Source organism: Balaenoptera ricei, chromosome 11 (genome assembly GCF_028023285.1).
Source record: "Balaenoptera ricei isolate mBalRic1 chromosome 11, mBalRic1.hap2, whole genome shotgun sequence".
NCBI lineage: Eukaryota > Metazoa > Chordata > Mammalia > Artiodactyla > Balaenopteridae > Balaenoptera > Balaenoptera ricei.
This window is the reverse complement of record NC_082649.1, coordinates 3101758-3128164: the sequence shown is the minus strand read 5'-3', so window position 1 is coordinate 3128164 and position 26407 is coordinate 3101758. Positions and strand designations below refer to the sequence as shown.

Here is a 26407-nt window from a genome sequence, read left to right as displayed (position 1 = left end):
AGGTTGTGCTCAAGGTCGGGGACAGGGCCGGAGTCTGGTGTCCGGGTCCGGCGAGGGGGAGGGGGCGGGGCCAGGGGCGGGGGTCAGGGGTCGGGCGAGGGGCTAGGGGCGGGGCCGCGGGTGGGTTCGAGGTCGGGGGTCAGGGGTCGGGGTCGCGGCCCCGCCGGCCGTATCCCGGCTGCGCGCTGCCCTCTGTCCTCCCTGCAGGCGGGCCGAGTCGGAGGCTGTGCGCGCGGAGCGGCCGGGGCCTCGGGGCGGCAGCGCCCGCGGAGACGCCGCCGGGGACGAGCCGGGGGCCAGCGGCGCCGAGCGGTAAGAGGCGGCTGGGCCCGGCCCGCACCTGCCGGACGCCCACCCCCACGGCCCCGCCCCGGGTCCCCGTCCCAGAGGCCGGGCCGGGCGCTCACCCCGCACACCCCGCGGCGCCGCATCCCCCGCGCCCGCGCGCGCCTCCCTCCCGCTCCTTCCGCCCGGGCGCGGCGCAGGTGGGTCGGTTCTTACTGATGCAGAGCATCCCTGAGCTGCGTTCTCCGCGTCCTCAGGGCCCACCCTTCCTCTAGGGGACAAACAGTTGTGAACGACTAGCAAAGACACTGAGTACTGCGGTGGCTTCAGTTTGTGGTTTTTTGCGGATACCCATGCCCTAAGCAATGCCTTAATCCGTTTAAGCAACGCCTTAAAGATTGCTTCACTTGTTTTCTTACACAGTAGTTCTCGGAGACTTCTGCCTTAAACAGGAGTGGGCGCCATAGCAGGATAGTTCGGGTGGAAAACAGTGGGCCTTTTGGTACCTCTGCGGCATGTGGGAGTGTCGGCTGTGCCCGTGCGTAAGGTTCATCCTGCTTTCAAACGGAGCACCTGGCTTAAATCAGTAAGAGCAGAGTTCATGACCCTGAGTTTTAATTCCAGATAATTCACCATACTTTTTCTAATTTGTGTTTTATCGTCCTGTCTGAAATTATCTCCTTTCTCACTTCAGACCTTCACTTCCTACTCTTCTGTCACTTAGACCTTCCACCTGGCTTGTTCTGTGCCCCCCGTTTTTGTCTGATCGCCTCTGGCTTCCAGTTAATTTCCTGTTGCTACCCCGCCTCACCCCACAGGCCCCCTCTCCCGCGTCCTACGCTTTCTCCTGACCCCCTTTGGATGCGGAGCCGAAGTTCACGCGCTCTTTGAGATCAGCCTCGTGCCGTACCCTCAGCGTGCCTGGCCCCCACCTGTGCAGGATTGTGCGGAAACAGAGAAGCGGGACGGGGGGAGAAATGGTGAGGACAGCGGCCCCAGGCTGCGCGCGTCCGTCTCCCGAGAGGTGCGGCAGCTGCCGGGGGCGCAGCGTCGGCGAGCAGCCCCGGCGGTCAAGGCCTCACTCCGCGGAGGCTTCCTGCCACGTCCCCCGCTGCTTTCCCTCTGGGAGCAGCTTGTACTTTCACCTCTTGGTGCATTTGGGATACCGAATGGAAATTTTTCTTTTTTCTTTTTTTTTTTTTAAATTTTTATCCTATATTGGAGTATAGTTGGTTAACAATGTTGTGTTAGTTTCAGGTGTACAGCAAAGTGATTCAGTTATACATAAACATCTATTCTTTTTCAAATTCTTTTCCCATTTAGGTTATTACTGAGTACTGAGTAGAGTTCCCAGAAAATTTTTGTCTTTTAACAAAGGAAAAGCTAACCAGCTTCTTTGTAAATCTCCAAACATTTCTTTTTTAAAAAAAAATTAATTAATTTATTTATTTATTTTTGGTTGCGTTGGGTCTTCGTTGCTGTGCGCGGGCTTTCTCTAGTTGCGGCGAGTGGGGGCTACTCTTCGTTGCAGTGCACGGGCTTCTCATTGCGGTGGCTTCTCTTGTTCCGGAGCACGGGCTCTAGGCGCATGGGCTTCAGTAGTTGTGGCACGTGGGCTCAGTAGTTGTGGCTCACGGGCTCTAGAGCACGGGTTCAGTAGTTGTGGCACACGGGCTTGGTTGCTCCGCGGCATGTGGGATCTTCCCGGCCCAGGGCTCGAACCCGTGTCCCCTGCATTGGCAGGCGGATTCTTAACCATTGCGCCACCAGGGAAATCCCCCAAGCATTTCTAATTGCAGTTGGATTTGGTGAAACATGCCACCTTGAACCGTCGGGCAGTGCTCACCTTTTAAATTTTCTCACACGTGTTTTGTGAAAAATATTGGTAAGGCAGGTGGATATCAAATAGTAGAACCAATGCCCACCCTGTAGGCAGTTTGCAGTCTGGCTGACTTCACGGGCTACTGACAGCCTTCCTTACTGGCTGACGAAGTTGGTTACTTTTATTCTATGACCTCAACAACATGGTTTTCATCAGTTCCCCTTTATCCTGTTAAGGTAAGGCTATTTCTCTCACAGGTTATTTTGTACCTTAGGGAACCAGGATTCCAGAGCTGAGAGAAGCTTGAGAATCTGTCAGGAGGCTTTAAAAATACAAATATCTGGCCTCATCCTACTGAATCAGAATCTGTGCCATTTTTTCAACTATTATTTTTAAAGAGCTCCCCTGGTGACTAGATCCAATGCATGTTATCTCAGAGAGCAGAGAATTTTGTTAATTTTATTTTTCATGAGAACCTCCGGAGAAAGATAATCTGCAGCCCACGTGCCAATGTTCAACTCTCCTTCCTATCGAGAGATAACTTCCTTGTGGCTCAATTAAATCCTCATCCTGTACTTAAGCTTATTTGTCCCTGTTTCTCCTTAGTGCAGAGATAATACCTAGTACTACCTTTCATTTGTATATTGCTTGGAGTTTAGTTTGCAAAGGATTTTCTCATTTGAGATTAAAAAAAAAAAAAACTGAGTTCATCCCTCACTTTCCCTTTCCAGGATAAACGATCACCTCCCTCTCCTGCACACACCCCATGCTTTTACCGCATACCACTCAGCACAGTGTCTGGAACATAAATCCTCAATAGATATTGTACCTATCCTTATTCATTTTTTGCCTTAAAAAATATTTCCTAAGTGTTTCTCAGCGTCTGGAGTCTAGAATGAGAGGTGGGCTGGTCAGTGTGGAGTATGTGAGAATTTTGTTCGGTTGATGGAAAGATTCTTATACTCTTTCAGATCTGGTACTCAGATATATAAAATCTGGTGACTGTGCCATTGTGAACTGGACGTTTTATCATATCTTTTAAATCACAAGTTTTGAAAACTTGTGTGCCATTATTTTTAACAAACTGTGAATGAAATCATAAATTCTTATAAAAGCCTTTCATTTCCTAAGAGGTGTTAGTTATCCAGCTGATAATAGTTTGATGAGAGCATTGCCCCCTCCTCACAAATGCTGAGTGTCCTTTATAGGAGGGAGGGGGCCGGTCATGGACCTTTGTGCCTTTTGTCATATTTTAACCAAGGGACTTGTAAAATTATGTATTTGAGCTTTTAAAGTTTTCTTACATTAAGTTTATCCTAAAACAAATATTGTTTTAGAACTTATCTCACTGGAATTTGGATACAGAAGTACCCGTTCCTGAAAATAAAAACTTCCCACCTGAAAGGGATGGTGCCACAGGTGGTAAGAAATCCTCGATGTGTCTATTTATACTTATATTTATAAATATATGAAAATTTATATTCTAATTTACAATATGAACAACCACTCATATTAAAGGGGGCTTGTTTTGAATATCACCAGTTTTATGTACCTATTAATTGTCTTTTTTTTCATACACATTCTTTCAGGCAAAATTAACAAGGTAAGGATAAATATTTGGTTTTAAGTAATTCACAAAACATTTTAACATTACCATGTATGCTCCTTAAAGAAAATTTCTTTCCTCAAAGTTAAACTTTTAAATTTTATTTCTATAGAGTTCTTCAAACAAGTCAAAGCCTTTATTTACTATTTTACAAGGCTGCAAATTGGTCATTAAATATCTTACTATATTACTTTTTTTCAGCATAACAGTGTTATAAATGGAAATTAACATTGTAGCAAAGATAATGTTTTCCAGTCACTGCCAAAAGGGAAGTGGTCTCAGCCCTTAAGATATCTTGAAGCAGCTGAAATGGTTATATTTTGTTTTGAAGTAGTGAAAAAAATTAATCTTTCATTTACTTTTTTTGATCAAAATATAAAACAGTTAACTTAATAAAATAAAGACAATCTTAATGATAGTCAAGGCTTATTAGTTAACACTGTTTAGTTGATGTTTATAAACAGATTATACTAATTCCTACTGAGGTCAGTAAAAACCATTTATATGGACATGAGGGAGTATTATAGGACTTTACTATATATTGCTTGGTTAGAACAAGAACTATACATTCTTAGAACAAGAGTCGGGAACAGAGATGTCGTGTGTTTAAAAGTCTTCCGCTGCTTTATAGAACCATTTGGAAATTCCAGTAGAGCAACTCATGCTGGAACTTACTTTGTCAGAGCATGCTCCCAAAACAACACAGGTAGGGTTTTATCCATCACACTCTGAAAGTATTATTTTTTTTAAAAAAAGCATGCAGTTACTGACTAAAATGTTGCCCATGGTTCTCCTGTTCTTAGAATAGTAAACAAGGGATATTCCGGTTATGGAGTTATCCTCTCAGCAAAGGAAGTGCCACGGAAAACAGGTGAGAGAATATTTATGTTTGTAAACCCCTAAATTACTGAAATAAATCTAAATACAGATGAGTTAACTGCTCAGCTGAAGTACGAGGCCAAAAACACAACCAGAAGAGAAAAGTACTGTGCGCAAGTACTGGGAAATTATAGAGACGCGCCCTAAAATAGGACGTGGCTGGCAGACAGCACAGTGTGTGGTGAAGAGGTGACTGGGCCTTTACAAGGAGGGTCTAGATGGAGAGGGTTCGGACTTCTCGTTGGAGTGAAAAGGAGCCGTAATAGGAAAGTAATAATTCACGTGCCAGGAATGATTTTCGTTCCTTCGCGTATTAACTCATTTAACCCTCAGGACAGTCCTGTAAGGGAGGTGCTGTTGCCATTGTCCCTATTTTACGGATGGGGACATGGGAGCAGGTGACAAGTGACAGACGGTTGAACCAGGATGTGAAAGCTTGGTTCATGCTCTCAGACCCCCTTCCTTGCTTCAGTCCCTTCCTGGGATTTGAATTCTTACTTTTTGGTTCTTAAACTCTGGTGTGCGTGAGAAGCAGCTAGAAGCCTTCTTCAAAACGCAGGTTACTGTTATTGGGAAATTAACGTGTATCAAGCACCGTGGAAATTAACATGTATCAAGCACCGCTGGGTGTTACTTTTACATAGTGTATTATTTAACGGGGATGCTGAGTTGCGTTCCTCTCTTTTCTCCCCATTTTTAACAACTGTGTGGTTCCCTGGACAGCCGCTGTCTGTTCGGCTGAGGATTCTCCGCTGTGCGGCTCGGGACACAGCTCACCTAGCGCTAACACTGAGGGGAGAACCAAGAGGCGGGAAGGGGATCGTAGTGACTCACGTCCTGGGGATGCGGGTGGTGATGGGGGGAGGAAGCCTGCTTTTACGAGAAGGAACTCAAAGGAAGAGGTCAAGTGAAGTGAGAGGACGTAAATGAGTCGGCAGAGCGCAGTGGTTGGAGACGTGAACGTGGGACCCAATGCCGGGGTTTAATCCCAGCTCCACCACTTACGAGATGTGCGACCTCAGCCAGTCTGGGCCTCAGTTCCCTCGTCTGTCAAAGGTAGAGAATGGAACTGCCGACCTCATGGGGCTGTTGTGAGGACTAAACAGAATCACGCGTTTGGTGGGTGTTCGTGATTGATACTGGGGAGGTCTGGTGATGGTGCAGAGTTGGAAGCTTGGGGTCAGGGAGACATTTAACTACTGAGATGTTTCTCCTCAATATGCTGTCAACAAGGAAAGAGAATAAAAGTCACGATAGCCTTCATTTAGTGTTTAACAATTTGCAAAGTACATTCATATAATTGTCTGCCTCTTAGACCACCTCCAGGGTGGGTATTATAATTTCCATTTTGCTTGTTGGTGGCAAAGGGGTTCAAGCTTAGGTCTTCCACATCCAGATTCCATGCTTTTTTTTTTTTTTTATCTGTACTACATGGATTGTGTCTGTTACCAGTTATAGATTTAAGGTGATTTTCCTGTGGTTTTTCAGAGGCAAGTCAGTAAACCTGTAGTATTTATTAGCTAAATAAATAAATTTTTATTATTTTCTGTACTCTTTAAAATCCTTCAAGACTGCTTTGTTGTCTTTAGTGTAAATTCGCTTTAAAAGCAGCAGGAAGATAATGGGGCTATAAATATGTCAATTAACGCATCAGATCTTTCCATGGCAGTATTTCTAGTAAGCTTTAAAAAAATACTAACTGTAAACTCAGTATTCTGTGGCCTGGCTTTTTTGCAGTTTTCATTTGAATATAATACCTAGAAGTATTAGTCCTAAAATAAAAGAGCACAATCCGATGAAAATTACAATAGACTATATCTGGGATAATTTTTGTTTGACAGACATTGTTTTGCTTCCTTTTTTGTTAGAATAATTTTAAAAAAACCACAGTGGCTAAAGTAGAAGCCCTTCTTAAGTAACCTAACTACATTCTTTGAGAGTTTCCTTTTATCTAATTCTGGGTCAATAACATTTCACTATAATTTCAATTTGAGTTGGATAGCCTCCTTTTCAGACATCATAGTTGAACATACAATATATTCATAGGCAAATAGCTATAATTAGACACTTTCAGCCTAGTGGCCATTCATAGCCAGTTAGCCATTTGTAGGTATAATGATCTAGTCACCTGTGCATGTACAAAGGGATGCCCAGTTACTGTTTTAATCTATACTTTAAAAAATGTATATAGCTGTATATAATTAGAGCGTATTTGAAAATTAACATGTTTCTGTTACAGATAGATACACGTATGCCATTGGGAACCAAACATTAGCTCGTCTTTGATAAAGGTTTCTTATTCATTATCATTTTAATAGCATTTTAATTCTAGGCAACCAACCATTTATTAAATAAATCATTTTTTAAGGGATTTCAAAAAATCTTCAATGGAAACTGGCTGTAATGTGACCAGTAATCGCATAAGGCTCTTCGCTGTGAACCACTCACTGACAAGTGCTTCGGTGGACAAACCAGTTGGCTCCTACCCTGCCCTGCAGACGCCATTAAGTCACTGCTGGCCTTATGCTGATGGAGACTTTTTTAAGGACAGAAATGAGCCTCATATTAATTTATGCTCAACTCTAGGAAACAACAGTGGCGAACTTTTAACTGCGCCAAATTGGAATCTGAAGTATGGAAACAGCAGTGTGGAAGAAAATTTAACAGATGAAAGTGATTTATCAGAAAATGAAAAAGCAAACGATACTTTACTCAGCTGTTTTAAAAAGATGGACCTGAACTTAAAGCCAGAAACAATAGAAAATGTTGAAGACTCTTTCACAGAAGAACCAAGTGAAGTATTTCCATATCCTGATTTTCTTCCCCCTCCTTTCAATACCCTGGACTTGCACAAATTAGCCATCTCAAAATCTGAAAATTGGAAAATGACAATGGAGTCCCTAGACAGCTCTCTGGAACATTTGGTAGCTCGTTTACTGGACATGGAGAGATTGCAGCGCGTGACTATTCAGAGAGAACGGCCGAGACTGCAGACGTCCTTCTGTGCTCCCTTAGCCGCCGAACGACCTGCTTCCTCCAAAGCTGCACCCAAAATGAGACAGCCCAAACCTTCCGACTCTGTGGGTCTTCAGCCAACTTGTGTAGAGAAAAGTCATGAGGAAAGGAAAACCAATTCTGGTTCTTGCAAGCTTGAATACAATGCTCCCAAGTGGAATTGCAGCCGTGCTGGGAAATACAGGTGGAATTCTAGACCAGCTCTGAAAACCTCACCCACCACAAAACAGGTGATTGCAGCTTACGACGACTTTAAGAACCCCAAGGTCTCCATTTTAAACCCATGCCAAGAACTCTCAGCCAAGCCTGCTCCTGCCCAGACAACTCAGTTGCTGGTTAAAATGGTCTCAACCAGATGTCTGCCACCAAAGTCTCCTACACCAGTTTCACCTATACCTCTGTCTTTTCCTGAAAATCAGAGGGAAGAAATTAAGGCACCACCAAGGACCAGAAAGAAACTTTACCGAAAAGACATGGTACTGAACAGACCATTCTGTATTCAGAAGCTAAACTGTTAATCACCTTCGTTGACAGCTAAGGATAAGTGCTCACCCATTGACCAAAAATAACTCTTTTCTTTCCTGCATCTCAACGTGAGCAAGTCTATTCCAAGAAGCCTGGCTAAAATATGGTTCCTTATTCCGAGATACAGGTATTACACACACACACACGCACACACACAATATTCCTGAATGTGCTGTGGAGTGGAACTTGTGACAGTCACGGCTGAGATGTCTACATATAAACCAAGGGCTTCCCTGATGACATATTTGAGTCTCTTACATGTTATGTTTCAAAGGATTGTTTCACTTAGAAAGCCATTCTATTCAAGATGGTTCTTTTGTTGTGATTGTTTCCCAGTATAATTCCATCATCAATAAATGGCATAATACACTTATCGCTGGTACAATTATTCTTTTATTCTGTTCTATTAAACAATCATAAGAGCCAGTGATTTTTTTTCTGTTTTTAATTGAAGTATAGTTGATTTACAATGTTGTGTTAGTCTCAAGTGCACAGGAAAGTGATTCAGTTATACATATATATGTATATACTTTTTCAGATTCTTTTCCATTATTACAAGATATTGAATATAGTTCCCTGTGCTATACATTAGGTCCTTGTTGTGTATCTATTTTATATATAGTAGCGTGTATCTGTTAATCCCAAACTCCTAACTTATCCCTTCCCCTTTGGTAACCATAAATTTGTTTTCTGTGTCTGTGAGTCTGTTTATGTTTTGCAAGTAAGTTCATTTGCATCATTTTTTAAGATTCTACATGTAAGTAACATCATGTGGTGTTTGTCTCTCTCAGAGATTTTTTTTTCCTCCACAGGTACCCTTTCTTCTTTCCCTTCCCATCTCGACAAATCTCCTTTGTCTGTCATTTTGACCTAAACTTTGGGTATTTGCTTGGCCATTAAAAGCTAAAGAAGTTGCCAGTTTGTTAAATTAACATACAAGATCCTCTAGGTCCTCCCATGAATCCTTAGAAACTTTCCCTTCCCCAGGCCCTTTGTCATATACATGAAAGCAAGATCATTTCTCTTTGGGGCCTAGCTACATGTTTAGGCTTGAAACAACCCACTTCCCTCAGATCCAGTAGTTTTAGGATATTGAAGGAAAACGGGAAGAGGTCACTGTCCACAGAGCAGCCCAAATCTCTTGTTCATGGAATTTTTCCCGATGGCTCTTTGTTGCTGGAAGTGTTAACCTTGGTTAGATGAAGCTCAAACAGCTAAAGCTTAAGTCATTAACTGGTGAAAAAGGGAAACTATGTAATTGACACACTTTACTGTACTTAAGAATCAAGGAAACAAAAAAGTAGAGTCCTGGTTTCTCTTGGAGGCCTACGGAAACAGAATCTTTGGGAGTCGGGCCCAGGGATCCACTTTGCAGAAAAAGGCATCCCAGGTGATTTTATTGCAGGTGGTTCTTGGAACATACTTGAAAAACACTGTAAAGGGGAAAACCTGATGTAACATGCATGGATCAGAGTTTGGATATTTTGGGGGGTAGTGGGCTTTGGTTTTAGTGGATGGTTAGTGAGTTCAAATTAGTTTTTATTAAATGTTAAAAAAACACACACACTTGATAAAAACTTCAAACATTACCGAAAGGGAAAGGCTTCTTCCCACCCCCAAACTCCTCCCCCCAACTAAGGCAGTCAGTATTAAGCTTTTGTATATCATCCCCCTAAATAAGATGGAATATTTGAATTAGGGATGGGTGAGATGAATTAAAGTACAATTGAAATAAATGTTGAAGAGGCAACTTGTTTGAAACAAGAGGTAGCTTGTTTCCTCTATTCTATCATTAGGAAAAGAACAAGGCTCAAATAGTATTTAGAGGCAGGGGTCAGAGTATGCTTAGCTTTTAGGTTAATTTCAAAGAACATTCTGGAACCTCATCAACAGCAATAACAAATAAACTTAGTTGTTCAGGATCCCTTATTATAATAGACTTTAACCTAAATCCCATATAATTAGTGTCGTTAGCCAAATGGTATAACATCCCGTTCACAGATTGTAATACAGACATGGACTTGTACTTTCACTCAGTTCCAACCTGCAGTGACCTTCCTCGTTTCCTCCACCAGCTAGCTCTCTTTACTCTTGCCTACAATTCTGAGTCCTGAACCTTACGTACCAGCCCTTTGTATCCATTCTCATTTCTTCCCTCTTTACGTGTTTCGATTTTTAGCCCCTCACCTTTAGAGCTGGAATGATCTAATTTTTACTTGTAAACCCTTCAGGAAGGGACATGCATTTTGTCCACTGCTGCAGCCCGGTCACTGCCTGGCAGGTGGTAGACACCCTTTAAGGTGTTTGACTGGAGTGGACTTCTCCCATCACAGAGGCTTGTGACGTTCGCACAGCAGCTGCGAGCACTCGCTCCCAGGCTCCGCCACTAACAGCCCCAACTCCTCAGGCAGGTTCCCTAACCTCTCTGTTCTTCACTTACCCAATTTGTAAAGCGAGTAGGATACCTTTTATCTCATATAATCACGTGAGATCAACTGAATGAAGTGCCTGGCAAATTCAGGCACGTTATCAGGGAGAGTAGGAAGGGCACAGGAGGGCAGTGGCTGGAGTGGGCTGCCCCGGCACTGGACTGTCACCGGATGTGACAGCTCACGATAGACCGCGTCCCACCTCTCGGGAGGCACGAGCCGGGCACCGGGGACGCGGTGTGGAGTAAGGCACGTACACCCTGGCTTCCGGAGCGGGCGCGGGGGACGGGGCGCAGGAGGCGTGGAGGAGCGTCTGCCGGGGGCTCCGTGAGAATCCTGCACTGAAGGATTTCATCTCTTGGAGTGAGGGGTGCGGGAACACGGATTCTGGGCTTTAATGTCTTAGAGGTGGGTAACGGCAAATTTCTTATTGGGGACATAACCAGACTGTTTTATTTAGGATGCCATTGGACCTAAAGAAAAAAAAAAATTTAAAAAGAAAAGAACTGAAACACCTACTGGATAGTTTTCGGTTAACAGTCCCAAATTGCTCTAAATGTTAGTTATGTAAAAACCGTGAGCAGCATTGCTGACTTCAGTTATGAGGCAAAGGGACTAGTAATTATGTAACATGTCACGAGCACGTGGTTAAAGCAGAGTCGCTGGGATTCTCTTTCCGGTGCTTAAACCGAGTCCCTAGAACGAGGCACCGCGTAGAACAATGGGGGAAAACAGGCAACACATACAAACGGGTGAGGAGAAAAACTCACCACGGAGGGGGGTTGACGTGTAGTTATCAACAAATTCAAGACATTTTGCTATTTCCCAGACCTGTTGGAAGTCAACTTCTACCGCTGTTTTTGAAGAAACATTTGGCAAAGTTTGTAACAGACACGTACAAAGTAATCCTGCTCAGGAAATTCTAGTTAAATCTGGCTTTTCGGCTTGCTCGTGGAGTCCCACATTTAGCCCTCCAGCACTGACACTTTTTCTTGGCTCCTTTTCGGGTCTTAACTGAGGTAGAGTCTGAGTTTCTCATCCGTAAAAGAAAGCCCATGATGAAGGTTGTCATCAACCTAAATCCACCCTACATACTACTTCCCCTAATAAAAACAGGATCTCATGACCCCTGCCCATCACTTTGGATAGATGACTACGTAGCCCTTAGCCCTGTAACAGGCCGAACAGGAAACACAACCGGGGCTTTTACAAGGCTCTCCAGAGCCACTGCCACTCAGCCCATCGCTCCAACCACCACGACCTGACCAGATGGCCTGGCCGGCCACCCTGCGGCAGGGGCTCCAGCTGGGTCGGACGTGCTCTACAAAGCCAGCCTGGGCCTCTGCCCTCTGCCCTCCGCCCTCCGGTCCTGTTTTGCGTGTGCTGAAGGTTCACACGACCTCCCTGTTCCTCTTAAGTATTTCATCACTGTTCTGTTTAAAGCTGAAGACAGTTCCTTAGGAGAAAATAAAGAATGGGAAGAAGCGGACAGGGGTCCAATACTCGTCAGGCTTCCCTGCCTGCAATGAACTGACTGGTTTAAGTCATTACAGGAAGGGGTTATCCCGTTACGCGTCGTTTCTATCCCCAGGAAAACGAAGTCAAGTATGTGTAACGGGAACGGGAACACAACACCCTCTGGCGTGTGTTCTGCGCTTAGCTGCTTGCCGGCAGTTTCCAGGCTGCAGGTTCCGAGGGGCAGATCCAGCTCGCTCGGCGGGACCTCCTCCCCACCCTCCCCTTTGTGCGCCTCGCAGAGCCTGTTGGACGTCTTCCGAGAGCCTCCCTAACCTGGCGGTTCCCAGTCATATCTGAGCACAGAACACTTTGCAAAGCACACCTATGAAGATCAGGTTAAGAAACAGTGTTTCTGACTTAAAGCTACATGTAAGATACCAAACTCAGCAATGAAAACTTAGGAGGCAGTATGGTAACAAGAGGCACATTTTATTACATTTTCCTAGTAAGTCAACTGGGAACATTGCTGCTGAAATGCAAGTTACAATTCAAATGACACTGGGAATAATTAGGATACATGTCAAGTATTTTCAGAGATGAGCTTCCATATCTTGATCACTAAATGGAAAGATTCTTCAGAAGAACAGTCCCTTACCCTACACATAGGAGAAGAAAAATTAAAGATACCATGATGATATCTATCAAAATAACTGGAAAGCATTTTAAAAGTCAATTTAGTGTACATTAATTGACAAGTAAAACACATGAATTTGTAGTGAGCATTTCTATAAGGACGTTTCGTCTCAGAAAAGAATGATAAAATTCACGTTAAATATATGCCTAAACTAGGATTCTATGAAAAAGAAAACACTTTATGAAGCCCAACTTCTGACAGTGTCATGATAACTAACATAAAGTAACTGCGCATTTGACATCTGGCTTCTTTCCTATCTCGACATTTCAAAGGGGATTCCCTCAACTGCTCGGCCTGAATCTGAAGACACGTGATTCCCGGTCCAGAGATTCTCCCTCTTCCCGGCCAGCTGGAGACGCCCAGGTGAGGGGAGGGGGAAGAATGCAGAAAGGGGCGAACCTGGGAACTGTGCGCCTCATTGCCTCCACCACGTACCCACAACACTATGACTGTAAAAATGTCCTGAGTATTTGTTTTAGTCAGGAAAAGAAAGGGGTAATTATAATGGCAAAAAAAATTTTTTTTTAAACACAACATTATTTTGAGAAAAAGTAGAGTGGAATGAAGCAGGCACTGGGGAACGCAGACAGAAACAGGACGCTGTTAGTAAGGACTGGAAAGTGAGGGTGAACGCAGATGCTGGGAGGGTCTTGAGGTTTATGACAAGACACCCCCTTCAAAACCCCAACGTTCCAGCCTAGTTTCTGATAACCTTTGAGAACAGGTCTACCCAGAGAACGGCGTCTAAAATGCGTAAGCTCAACTACTCCCCCAACCACAGAGAGAACTACGCCATCTTTGTGGGTTACGTCCTAGGACTTATGGAGCCTGAAGTCTCACAATCACTTGGCACCATTTTTGCCATAAAGTGAAATACAGCAATACCTTCGTGAGAGAAACTACACAGCAACTGACTGCGCGTCTGCGGAGGACTGTTCGTGCCCTGGGCCCACCTAGCAGAGGGCTTGCAGAGCTCCACATCTCTCTGCCTTAGAACATTACAGACTCCAATACAATTACGTGTGTGTGGATAAACACTGCTTACAGGGTTCCTTTCAAGTAGATAAATCAAGGACTGCTGAGTTTGGGAATTTCAAAGATCGACAGAACGTGCCCTCGCATTTCCCTTAAGAAGGAACGCTGGCAGTGCTCTGGATATCTGGTCTATTTCAAGCCCGTGACCGGGGCACTGGCTGAACGCAGACACTGAGGGTGAGCCGGAGAAGAGGGCATCCCAGGAGCTGAGCAGTGCTCGTAGGGTTCCTTTCTACCCTTGTGCATCAGCCAAGGAGACGTGACACCTAATGTGGAAGACTACACCGTCAGATGGATGCTCTTTTGGTGGCTACTGTTTTTCTAATAATCCTTAGGGACCAATTTTGACAACCACGTGTGATGCGGAATCTCACCATCCACGTGGCCAACATCGCTAGATCTGACCCCTATTCTCATCCTAGGGGAGGGAAGTGGGGGAGAGGCAGGAAGCATGATAAAGCGAAAACTTTACAATGAACACAGGAGCACCACAGTAACGCACCCCAAATCATAATGCTGAAAACTAAAAAACCAGACAAAAATTAAATGGAGGATTCTTTTTTTTTTTAATCTTTTATAGGACAGAAACCTTAGCTCATGTCTTCCGCTGTCATCATCTTCCACTGAGCTGCACCTAAAACACAAAGAACAAGTAACAAGCAACTTTGTTTTTTAAAGAACACGTAACAGTTTTGAAGGCATAAGATGAACTGTCTCTAGTGGAAGTTAACTTACTTAAATAAGTATATAAAATGAAGCCATGAAAATCACCAGAAACATACAAACGTTAACTATCAATATTTTGAGTGAAAAAAACTAGGAAAGACTTGACTATGCAGCATATTATCACCAAAGTAAACAGTGGTGGGAAAATCACTACCCGTTTCATTCAGGTAGGAAGGCTGCACCTGTGACGCCTTGTTTACAGGGCGTCACCACCTGAGGATGAGCACCACCTGGTCAAATTTACGTCAGTTTACGTCTAAACCACGAGGAGACGGGGGTACAGAGTCAAAGCTGGCCTATCGTATCATCTATCACCTTCCTGGCTGTAGTTCATTTCATGCCTTTAAATGGAGCAAAACCCACCAGAAGAATGCTGCTACTCTGATTTTCCATTCTTGAATGCACCAAAATGTGCATGCTTGTTGTAATTAGGTGCCTGGGTGAATAAAAAAATCCCATTTACAATTTTAAAATATTATTTAAACCCCTAAAATCTGATTATTTTCCACATTCCTCAGGGAGACAAGCATTAATTTTACCACCCAAACAGAAAAGATTACATACATTTCTGAAAATTCTCTGCTATCACGTTAAAAAATACTAATTTCTTCGTGTTGCAAAACCAAACCGATTTACATGATTTTGTTTTAAATTGTTGCTAAATGTTTATCTACACATGCTGTCAGAAATAACCTTGTTAAGAAGGTGAAGCTGGTGTCTCAGCAAATCAGACCCCTTGGAGAAGGCGGTGAGTGGCCTGTGCCCCGTTTTCCTTTTTCTCTTTCCGCACCATCAGAAGGAAAAGTGAGAAAATAGCAGAAACATTAGTTAAATCCTGAATTATACCCCATAACCTACAGGAATTACCTCACTACACTGAAAGCTGACACTACTGGTAGAATTTTTTGATGAAATAATTAGGATCCTAATTATTAATAAAATGATAAACTTCTGGGTAGGTTTACATCTTTAACAAATAATTCTTTCAGTTAAAGACTTAAAGGAAGAAACGCAAGGTTGCTTTTAACTCTATATCGTTTATCTGACTTACCAGCACTGAAGACAAAAACTTTTAAAAATGGCTACAAATGCCTTGTTCACAAAAGACTTTATTACCTAGTGATGCATACTGAGAACATACAGAAATCTGCATGGTCCACGTCACATGCAGTAGAACAATCTTCACTTTACAATAAGTGAGTGTCAACTGTTTTATGCAATAGACAACACTTTAAAGTCACATTCTTAAAGAAAAGCTTCATTTACAAAAGAAATAAAAGGTAAAGAAGCAATTACCGCTTTTAAAAAGCAGCTGCTTTGTTCAAGAGTGGAAGGTTTATGCCTGTATTGAAAGACAACATGATCACAAATAATGAAAACAATGAACAAATGAAAAACACTTTTACCATAAAGCAGTACACTTTCAAAATGACATACAAATAGTTAAAAATTTCATTATGTTGTCTATCTAATTTTTAAATATGAGGACTTCCAGAATTAGGCCTCAACATTTGTTATTAGTAAATGAAAACTACGCATTGTTTCTATGTCACTAGGAACTGTATTTAACAAAATGTATATAAAGTCTATAGCAAGTTGATTTAAAAAAAATTAAAGTTAATAAGAAACAGTACACTGAAGGCGCTCTATCCATCAAGCGCATACTCTTCAAATTTTAAATGTGATGAACAGAACAGAAATTGTAACTATGCCACAGTTGCAATGCCAAAAAATAAAACAAGATCAGTTATCACACATGCAGGGAATTCTGCCACAACGCTAATATCCCTCATTTGTCAATTGTTCCAATAAAATAACATCTTAAAACACCAGTGATGTTGATGGTTTAGCTTACCTTCAGTGTACTGAATGTTGTACACAACCTGCTTTAAAAGAGGAGACCATCCCTGCAGGCAGGCTCAAGAAGGAACAGACCCCTTTCGGCACTGACTACACCCAGGGCATGCTGCTGTGGCCTGCACACACACACCTAGGAAAACGTGAATATAAACAGCATTTATGCTGGCCATTTTATCTGAAGACCAAAATGAAGCCAAGTTTGCTAAAAATAAATCAACCACCCAGTATTACTACTCATTTGCTAACAGGTGCTTCTGTCTTCTACGAGAACTGCAACCGTTTACATTAGCACTGTAACGCTGTGCAGTCTTGGCAACTGAAACATTTCTACAGTGAAATTCCACATAAGACACAAAACAGATGAACTAGCATTTCTAAAAGAAATATCACCCTTGGTGTTAATTCAAATATATCATGCTTCCTCAAATTTGCTGGAGAAATATTTATAAGTTTATATACATTAATAAACTGCTGTGAAATTTCTTCAGTCTTTGTATTTAATTACTCAAACCCTTGGAGCGTCTTCATCTCGTTTAAATCTTCTCCTGGATGAAGGCGTGCTGCAGGGCCTGGTTGATGCTAATCCGTTTAGCTGGGTCCAACATTAGGATCTGGTCCAACAAGTCCTTCAGCTGGTGCACTTTTTTACGCTGGTCTTCAGGAAGTCGCTGGCACCCAATCAAGTCAGCCAACAGGTCCTTAGTTGGATTAATGGTGCTCATGACAGTAACTTTCTCCTACAAATAATTTTTTAAATGTGTATCTCTAAATAAATTACTAAACACATATAACCTAAAAAACTTGAATGAACAAGGTCAACCCCAAGTTAGCCATGATAGTTTAAACATCATTCTGTAATTTAATTTTATAAACAGATCAGAATGACAACAGAAAGGAATTCTATGAGAATTCCAAACCATAGTTAAGTAATGAAGGTCGGGATGGTGTGTGAACAAAGGCATGGAGGTCTCGAACACGCAGCATGCCCGCTGGCCCACTGCCAGGTGCGGAATGGTGGGGTCCACGCCGCCGCGAGGACGGGGAACCGCTGAGGACGGGGAACCGCTGAGGACGGCAGTCTTTCTGAGGAGTTAAATACATTATCTTATAGGTAAGAGGGCGCCAAGGAAGAATTTTTAAGCAGGGAGAGTAACACGATCAGATTTGTTTTTAAAAAGATCACTCTGGCGGCAGTACGGAAGCTGGATGGGAAGCCAGACCAAGAAAGTGACCCAAGGAGAGAGAAAAGGGCCTAAATATGATAAAAAATAAACTCATTATACTAGGCAAACATTTTAAAATCTTTTCCATAACCTGACGTGTCTTATTCAGGAATTGGCCAACAGCAACAGGAATTATTTTTAGTGTTTTAAAATACTCGCATCTCCTAGAACCACCCAGCACGCAATCCGTTAACAATAAGATAATCATCTAATGTAGCACACCTAAAGGACACTTACCCTCTCTGTTACTTTATCAACTTCTATGTACATGAAGTTGAGGTTTTGATCAAAATGTTGGTCTTTAAATACGCCTTTCCGAATCATCTGGCAATAAAACAGAACAGTTGGATTTTGAGCTCTTAGACAACATCGGTAGCCTGGTCTACCGATGACCCGATACACAAGTCACACAAGTGTTCCTGTTTAGTCTCTCTGGGTTTGCTTCCTTATTTGAGAATGATCTCCGATTCCTTGTTCTCGAGAGAATAACACCTTCGGAAAAGCTCATACAAATGCTGTACCTAAGACTACTTAACAACATGAAATTATATTGTCCCGGGCAGTGACTTAGACCAATTACAATAAATATCATGTTGTGCTTTCACTATTCAAAACTGAAGACTAATAAGCAAAGACTTACACCAGTGGTTCCTGGGAAAAATATTACACAATTGGGGCCTTCTCTCTTGGCAGTTAAGAAACCTAATGACATTGAAAAAATTATGTTCTAACAGCCCTAAAGTGATAGCAGGTCAGGCCTCGTTAAAACAAGTACCGACATAGCTAATTTCTGTGTATGTCAGTCTAAACGAGTCCAACATAACAGAATTTGGACAGAACTTAAAATACATAATGGCTTCTGACCTATAGGGAGAAAAATCTGTAAATCTCTCAGAAAGTCAGCACATAAGCTGAAATCATAAAAGCCTAAGATACGGTCTTTAGACATTTTTATAAATGCCTATAAAATTCTTGATTTGTGTTAATCAAACAAATATTACAGCTCAAGCATTAAGAGTGAGTTTCAGGTTAAAAAGATGTCATTTTCCGTGAGTTTTCTCGGTACCTTCTTTCTCTCCCAAGCAGCTTCCAACCTCTATAAACGGACTGCCGCCAAGTCCCCCTCTCGTTCTCTGATGACTGAGTCCTTCCTCCGCCACCTGCCTACCTGGACCTGCATCTTTCCTCACTGCAGCTGTTACCAATAAAGGCGTGCTCCCAGGAGCCCTGCCGCTGCTGTGCCCATCACCGAACGACAACCAGTGGAACAAGGGAAGGACAGAGATGTGAAAATAGTCGCGTGTATCCTCTCTCCCTCAATTCCAATTCTACCTTAAACTATAGGCCCTACACTTCTGCTTAATTCAGGAGAGTGAAGAAAAGCACAAAGACAGACTTTAGACAAGAAAAGGAAAATGGGGATCCTCTTATTCTCTCTTGATAGCTCTTGGCTGATTAGAACCACTAATTTAAACACCAGAAGTGAGAAAGAGCTAAGGAATCAGAGTAGCCATGTACCTGCCTCTCAGAAACTGTTTTATAACCACTAGAGATGAGTGTCAGCAACCCACGAATCTATCGGAAGGTACCACTAAGACCTTGGAAACAAGCTCACACTAACATCCTACCTTATTTGGCATCTTTCCTTTGAGATCCATGGCGAGCTTCAACATATGGTTATTGGTTTTGCCAGGAAATAAAATCTTTCCAGTATAGAGTTCATACAAGGTGCAGCCTACGGACCACATATCTATACCATAGTCATAGCTTTTACCTATAACTGAAAACATAATACAAGTTTTAACACATGATGATAAAAACAATCAACTACTGTTTACTTCCATTAACAGGGGCATCAATTTAGCTCGGACTCTGTAACCACAATCTGAGTACCTCACTTCCACATTAGTTACAGATTCTTTCCCACTAATTCTTAATCGGGACTCTTAAAAACGTTAAAAAAATGAGGGCGTGGGGAAGGAACCGAAGGGGCAGAAGAAGGTGTGTATCTCTTCTATCTTTTCATTTCGCCTTTGGTGGAGGGGCTAACCAGGCTCAGCCAAGGCAAAAGAAGGGGAAAAACACAGGTCCCAGACAATGCACAAATGTGACAGTCAGACCCTGCGGAAGTAAGAGCAGTCTCCCGAAGCCGAGGGCTTTCCACACCTGCCGCAACTACGGTCATCCCACCTGAGGAGGATGAACTGGCTAGGGTTCCCTTCCTCGTGAGTGACTCAAGCAGCTGCTGCAGTGCGACGGAGAACAGAGCTTAGACAGTCAACATGCTGCTCCCACTGCACACGGCGGCCCAGGTCCAAGAGCGTCGGAAGAAACTTACTGATTTCAGGAGCGCGATAAAATCTACTGACAAGGTAAGGCGTTATGTCATTATCCGCAACATGTGAAGCCGACCCGAAGTCGCAGAGCTTTAAAATAGTTTTTGATTCATTAACCTGCAAAACATTTTATAATTGAAGTTTAACTCACGCCAGGAGAAATTAAGACACATGATCAGATTAAAAAAACTGGCTCTGAGAAGTTATTCCCAATACTGAGAACAAAGTCACTCACTTGAAAATTCCTTTTCTAATTATTTTATAATTCAATTTCCTAATTATGAAGAACTAAGAGCTCTCAAATATTTGATCATAAATTAGTAAAAGAACTTTCTTCAGTGAGGAAATAAGAGATAATACCAAGTCAGTTGAACCAAAGCTATTTAGAAAAGGGTGGAATAGTAACAGAAAGCACTGAAGCAAAGCATCTTCTAAAAACCCCCAGGAAACCCAAACCAATCAAGTTACTGCCTAAAGGAACACGAAGACTGTCACTGAGAAGAAATCAGACTTAGATTAACTTACAACTGACTTAAGTTAACTTTCATTTGCCAGAAAATTACGATGGCAATGAAAGCAGAATGATTCAGATTAAATTTGGACAAAAAGAGAATAAAAACATTCTTCATCCGAAGCTGCTAGACCATCCCAAATTTAGCACTCACTTCGAGTCTAAAAAATATTAAATCCCTTAAATGTAAAGAAAGTATTAGTCAGGAAGATGTTAAATATATTTGGCAAGACGGATAAACACGAACACTGTATTAGTCATTTGTCTCTTTTCTCCTTTGTAAATACTCCCACATACACAGTGACAGTGACATCTGCTGAGAGGCTGGAGGTGTTCCCACAGCTGCTGCCACTCATGAGGCAGAAGCATGTTCGGGATTACCAAGTGAGGATAATTCACATTCCAGAGTCCCTTCCCCCCTTCAAAAGAGACACACACAAATTCCGAGCTGGGACTTGAACTTGGCCTACTGTTCCCACCCCAAAGAAACATTAACACTTTAAATAAGCAGCCCCGGGCAGTCTCTCCTGGGATATCATAACGCCTGGTCAGCGCTACAGACTGGTCCACTACAGACCACATCCACGGAATTAAGATAATACAGGAAAAGTACTTTTAAAGTTTTTAAATATAAACTGCATTCAGCCACTTAAGGGTGCAGCTGCAGTAAGCGGAGAAAAGCCCGGGGCCACTTTAAAATCCGAGTCTGTCGGGGGAACGCTCGGGCTGGGTGAAATGCCCTCAGCAGCAGCGACCCACACTCGGACACTTCCCTCCACTCGCCCGCGGGGAACGCGCACTTCTGCCGGACTGACGGCTGAAATCCTGGGCTAAAAGCTTTGGATTTTCATTGACAAACAGCACCACGTGGCTGCAGGTGTCTGTTTGTTCCGTTCTCAGGAAGAAGGGCAAACTATCTGAAATCCACGTGAAAACCTATACTAGTTTAGCACTAACTCAAAGGAAAATGAAGCTCTAAAAACAAGAGCTTCTAAGATGCTAACAAATGTCTTATTACTTAACCTCCACGGTGGTTACACAGATGTTCAGTGCGTAATTACCTTTACCTTATACATAGTTTATACGTTCTTTGATATGGATGGTGTATTTCACAATTCAAAAAAGAGAAAGAAAAATTGAGGTAAAAATCAACGATGCAGTGGACTCCGCAAGCCTACAACCTGTACTGTATCTACCAGTTCACTGAAATTACTCAGCCACTCTAACCTCAGGTGACGTGAGAGATGCAGTACCTTCCTTTTACTCAGACCAAACGTACAAAATGGAACGCCTCATTAATGTGGTGGCCTGGAAGGAGATATTTTAAGATATTAAAAAAGAAGAGAAAGGGAAATCTGAACTAAGAGCTAAGTTACTGACAAGGAGTCCAAAACAAACTTTAACGGGATCATATCTTTCTTAAAACATGTGGAACATGTTATGGGCAGACGAGCTAGAATCCCCCAGCTGTTAACACGCCCCCGACTCTGACAGCATGACAGAGAAAGGGCTGGGGAGGGAAGGGGCACGCACACGCCAATCACTCCACTGTGATGAGATGTGTTTCTAAGTTTCAAAAACATAAACACTGGGAAATCTGCATCTACCACACCAGAAGGCACGAGCTAGGAGAGGTCAAGACTGGGAAAGGCTCCTTTCCATACAAGGCCCAAGAACAACCGAGCTTTCCTGGGTGTGGCCGCCAGAAGCCACAGCTTCTAAAGCATAAAGAATAAATGAAAAAGAATTATTCCTGGACACCCTAAACTCAACCCCATGCATCTACTTCAGAGAGGGTAACTCCCTTAAATGTCCCTCGCTCTCTCTGTCAGTCTATAAAACTAGAGAACAAAGGACTGTGAACACTCCTTATTTCAAAACAGCAACACTGCAGCATTTTTCTAGGTACCCGAGGAAGCCCATCGTTACTACATCAAAGCATTCTTGGGGTCTGTGTGCACTCATCAAATCCATCAGTCAACAGGAAAAAACTGGGACAGCAGCCTACCTCCTCTCTCTTCATACTTTACTATAAAATTTCATGGCCCAATTTCTAGAAGAGTAAAAACTGGTAAAGTCATTTGTAATGGGTAATACACTGAATTATTCTTCAAAGACGTCACTTCTAGAACACAGTGGTAATCACATTATAGTAGAAGTTACATGGATGTACAAGGCAGTCTGATCGTTTGACTTACCAAGATATTGTCTGGCTTGATATCTGCATGGAGGATATTGCATCTTTTAAGGAGTTTTAGTGCCAAGAACAACTGCTGACTATAGGATCGTACAGCCTTAATATGAAGGCCAACATCCTTACCATATTTTTTTAACACCTCTCGTAAATTCATACTTTTAGGAAAGAAAAAAACAAATAAAATTAGGGGTTAAAATGCAAAATGGAAATTAAGAAAGGCAAAACCATTTTCAAGCATAAAGTAAAATCAAGTTCAAAGCATGAATTACAATGAAAACACTCTGTTCAAGAACCCCCTCCCACAGCCCAAACGTTTGATAAGTTATCCTACACTGAAATGAGAGCGCATGAAACTGTGTGTACACAACACAGTTTTCAAAATGAAGAGAAGGGAAGGTATGCAGTGCTAAAATTCCTACTGATTTGGAATGGGCTTCCGCTCGAAAGCGTAAACATGAAGCCAGTTTTGAAGATGGACGTCATATTCCTACTCCACTATTCCCATTTCTTTTCACTATGGCTTAATCCTTTCTTGAAGTATTTAATTTTCAGAGAACTCTCTGCTGAGCTGAAGGCCACACGAGGTGAGTGTGTGACACACAGTACACAGCCAATCACTGTTTACACATTAACAACTGTCAAGAAGCTAGCTCTTCACCAATAATTAAAAAACAAAACCCAGAGCCAACTGGAAAAAACACATCAAATACCCAGAAAATTTATCACGGCACTTATCTGAACTGAGGTTGGCAAAGGTAAAGAAGCTGAGTTTTCAGGGTAATGTACAAGTTTTGACACTGTACCTCAGAGGCTCAAACACGAGGCAGAGATGCTGTTTGTGATAAAAGTGTCTGAAGAGTCGCAAACAATGAAATTTGTCATCAGGATCAGCATCGTTCAGTTTTTTCAAGAATTCTAATTCTTTTAAACCAGTTTTTTGCCTGAAATGAAAAAGAAAATTAGGTCAAAATTGGATACATCAAGAATTTAGGAAAACTATACAAACAATAAATGCTGGAGAGGGTGTGGAGAAAAGGGAACCCTCTTGCACTGTTGGTGGGAATGTAAATTGATACAGCCATTACGGAAAACAGTATGGAGGCTCCTTAAAAAACTAAAAATAGAGCCTACCATATGACCCAGCAATCCCAATACTGGGCATATACCCTGAGAAAAGCATAATTCAAAAGGACACATGCACTCCAATGTTCAATGCAGCACTATTTACAACAGCCAGGTCATGGAAGCAACCTAAATGTCCAGTGACAGATGAATGGATACAGAAGATGTGGCACATATATCCAATAGAGCATTACTCAGCCATAAAAAGAAACGAAATTGAGTTATTTGTAGAGACGTGGATGGACCCAGAGACTGTCATACAGAGTGAAGCAAGTCAGAGAAAAACAAATATCATATGTTAACGCATATATGTGGAATCTAGAAAAATGGTACAGATGAACTGGTTTGCAAGGCAGAAATAGAGACACAGATATAGAAAACAAATGTATGGACGCCGGGGGGGTGGGGGGGTTGGATGAACTGGGAGATTGGTATTGACATATATGCCCTACTATGTATAAAACAGGTAACTAATAAGAACCTGCTGTATAGCACAGGGAACTCCACTTCGCTGTACAGTAGAAACTAACACAGCATTGTAAAACAACTACACCCCAATTAAAAAAAAAAAGAATTTAGGAAAACTAAATAATATGTATTTATTTAGTGATGTGTTTAGTCTGGTTTTTTTTTTTTAAGTACTAATAATAGAACTGTTGAGGAACACAAGTCTCTATATCATTCACACAATACTTTACTCTTAGCCAAATACTGTTTTCATGGAGTTAATTTCCAAAATAATCAATGAACAAAACAGAAACATCGAGGAATAAACCCACCTTGCTTGAACGGAAATCAATCTTGCACATTTTATCTCAAGATGTCTTGATGCAAATATTATCCTCTGAAATTCTAGTTATAATCTGTCAATAGGCTACATTTTAAAATTAGTGTCTATAATACAGAAGTTGGGGATTTCCATCAAACAAACTTTCTAAGCCTAGGCAACCTAAGACTTCAGTATAAACCTAAACACTTCTTTCTTGTGTTTCCAAACCAGTACCAAGTTGACTTTAATGCCAGCTCAGTGTGTGGCATAGATTATGCGTTAAAGCACATGGGTATGGCAGTTACCTCCTTGCTCATAAAGAGAGGAGGCAACAGACAAAGATACAAATAATTCCCAGAACTATCTGATTTCACACCTTTTGCAGGCCACCATATGCTCAGTGACAGCTAATCAATCTGACCTTTTGATTTCTCACCTTTCGTCTTGAGTTTAAGCTATTCACAGCAAAGGACGGTCGTAAGACAAGCGGTAGATGGAAGGAGTCTGAGCTGACATCAGTGCACAAAGCAAGTGCTGAAATGCACTGAAATGAATTAAATACAATCAGCCGACGGTTCTAGTGCCTCACACAGAACAACATGTGACTATCAACTAAATACCCAGAGCTGCTCTGTCATTTTATAAGCCCAATACCTGTCCTACACAGATTGTGGTCACTATTTAAAAACAGGCTTATTTGTGAACACCCGTGTTGGTGAAGGTTTTGTTCTGTCTCCTGAACTTACATGAGCTCGTTGTTCCTAATGATCTTCACGGCCACCTCCTGGTTGGCCCTCGCATTGTCCCTGGCTCGGACCACGTTACTGAACACGCCTTGACCCGTGTAGCCATACACGTTATAACGCTTATCCAGGACTTCACCTATGTTCACACCTAAAAAGGTAAGCTAAAAGATTAGAATTCTGACCATAATAGATTACTGAACAAAACTGTGAGATACATCATAAAAGTCGAAAAGTAGGATACACAGTGCAGTCACTTAAAAACTGTGTCAAATCTCTGCTGTGTACTTGGCTTCCTGGACACCACGGAGACTCAAGGCCTCGCCCCCATCGTGACCCTCCTGCGTAAGTAATGTGGTTCAAGTTGCCGGCTGCCAACCACTGCAGGAAGACTTTCTGCTCTCCTAGCAACCGCTGACGACCCTAACACTGAGGGGGGAAGAGCTGTGCTCCCTGCAGGGTTTCTGTCTGTGGTCTGCGTGTCTGGCGCCCCTTCCCTCTGGAGGAGGATCTCACGGCCGAAAATAACTTTGAATAGATTTAAGCTGCACATCAAGTCTTCACCTCACTTCAATTTGTGATGCTTCTGGGCTGTAACACAGGTTCATGAAGCTGCTAGATGTGCCACACTTTTGAAGTAACGGCACTGTGATGTGACTTTCAGAGTCCTCCCAAGTGTGAAGGCATTAGACCACATACTTTTACAAGATGTTACAATGAACTCTAAAATGAATAAGAACTGTATTGAAAAAGAATAGATACATGTATAACTGAGTCACTCCGCCATACACCTGAAACTATCACATTGTTAACAACTATACTCCAACAGAAAATAAAAAGTTAAAAAAAAAGAACTGTGAACTTACGATAATAGCCTTCTGCATCAGTCCAGTTATCCCTGAGGTTGGGATTCTCTTTGAAATCTTTCCCAATGCCAGCAGCCCGCAGACGCGCACTCTGAAATTAAGGCAGCAACATGAGCTATTTAGCCACCAAACAGGCAGACATTTAAAGCACTTCCTTTAAAAGAAAAACAGGCAAAACCAGCTAAAATTTGATAACATTTTATGCCAACTTAAATAAACTCTTACTATGACTTACGTAAATGCAACATAGCAGAAACATGATTATCTAAGTCTCTTGTATCACAATAATGCTCAAGAAAAAAAGTA

The 26407-nt window shown here is 42.3% G+C and overlaps 2 protein-coding genes across 10 annotated transcripts in view; one reads left to right on the top strand and one right to left on the bottom strand.

Moving 5' to 3' along the window:
* The first annotated feature begins 244 nt into the window (after positions 1 to 244).
* On the top strand, positions 245 to 8460 carry FAM217A (family with sequence similarity 217 member A). Its single transcript, XM_059940627.1, is given in 9 exon segments — positions 245 to 312; positions 709 to 871; positions 1104 to 1265; positions 2218 to 2343; positions 3445 to 3529; positions 3697 to 3710; positions 4345 to 4419; positions 4517 to 4584; positions 6961 to 8460. Coding segments are annotated over 6 exon segments (1506 nt in total). The 5' UTR covers positions 245 to 312; positions 709 to 871; positions 1104 to 1265; positions 2218 to 2295; the 3' UTR covers positions 8177 to 8460.
* A 4029-nt stretch (positions 8461 to 12489) lies between these two features.
* PRPF4B (pre-mRNA processing factor 4B) overlaps positions 12490 to 26407 on the bottom strand; it is a 42446-nt gene continuing 28528 nt past the window's right edge. Inside the window, exons 8-20 of one of the 9 annotated variants that reach the window (XR_009505627.1) lie at positions 26102 to 26192; positions 25239 to 25386; positions 23405 to 23542; positions 22603 to 22756; positions 19896 to 20010; positions 19186 to 19337; positions 17795 to 17881; positions 16330 to 17071; positions 15771 to 15816; positions 15168 to 15254; positions 14838 to 14910; positions 14338 to 14382; positions 12490 to 12675 (exon numbers count right to left, since the gene is read on the bottom strand). Coding sequence is in view for 1 of the 9 variants with exons in the window: in XM_059937828.1 (XP_059793811.1) it covers positions 16868 to 17071; positions 17795 to 17881; positions 19186 to 19337; positions 19896 to 20010; positions 22603 to 22756; positions 23405 to 23542; positions 25239 to 25386; positions 26102 to 26192 (1089 nt within the window). In the remaining 8 variants the exon portion in view is untranslated. Of the gene's footprint in view, positions 14911 to 15167; positions 15255 to 15565; positions 17072 to 17794; positions 17882 to 19185; positions 19338 to 19895; positions 20011 to 22602; positions 22757 to 23404; positions 23543 to 25238; positions 25387 to 26101; positions 26193 to 26407 lie in introns of those variants that run through there. The other 8 variants (XR_009505624.1, XR_009505625.1, XR_009505628.1 and 5 more) reach the window with 8 other exon arrangements.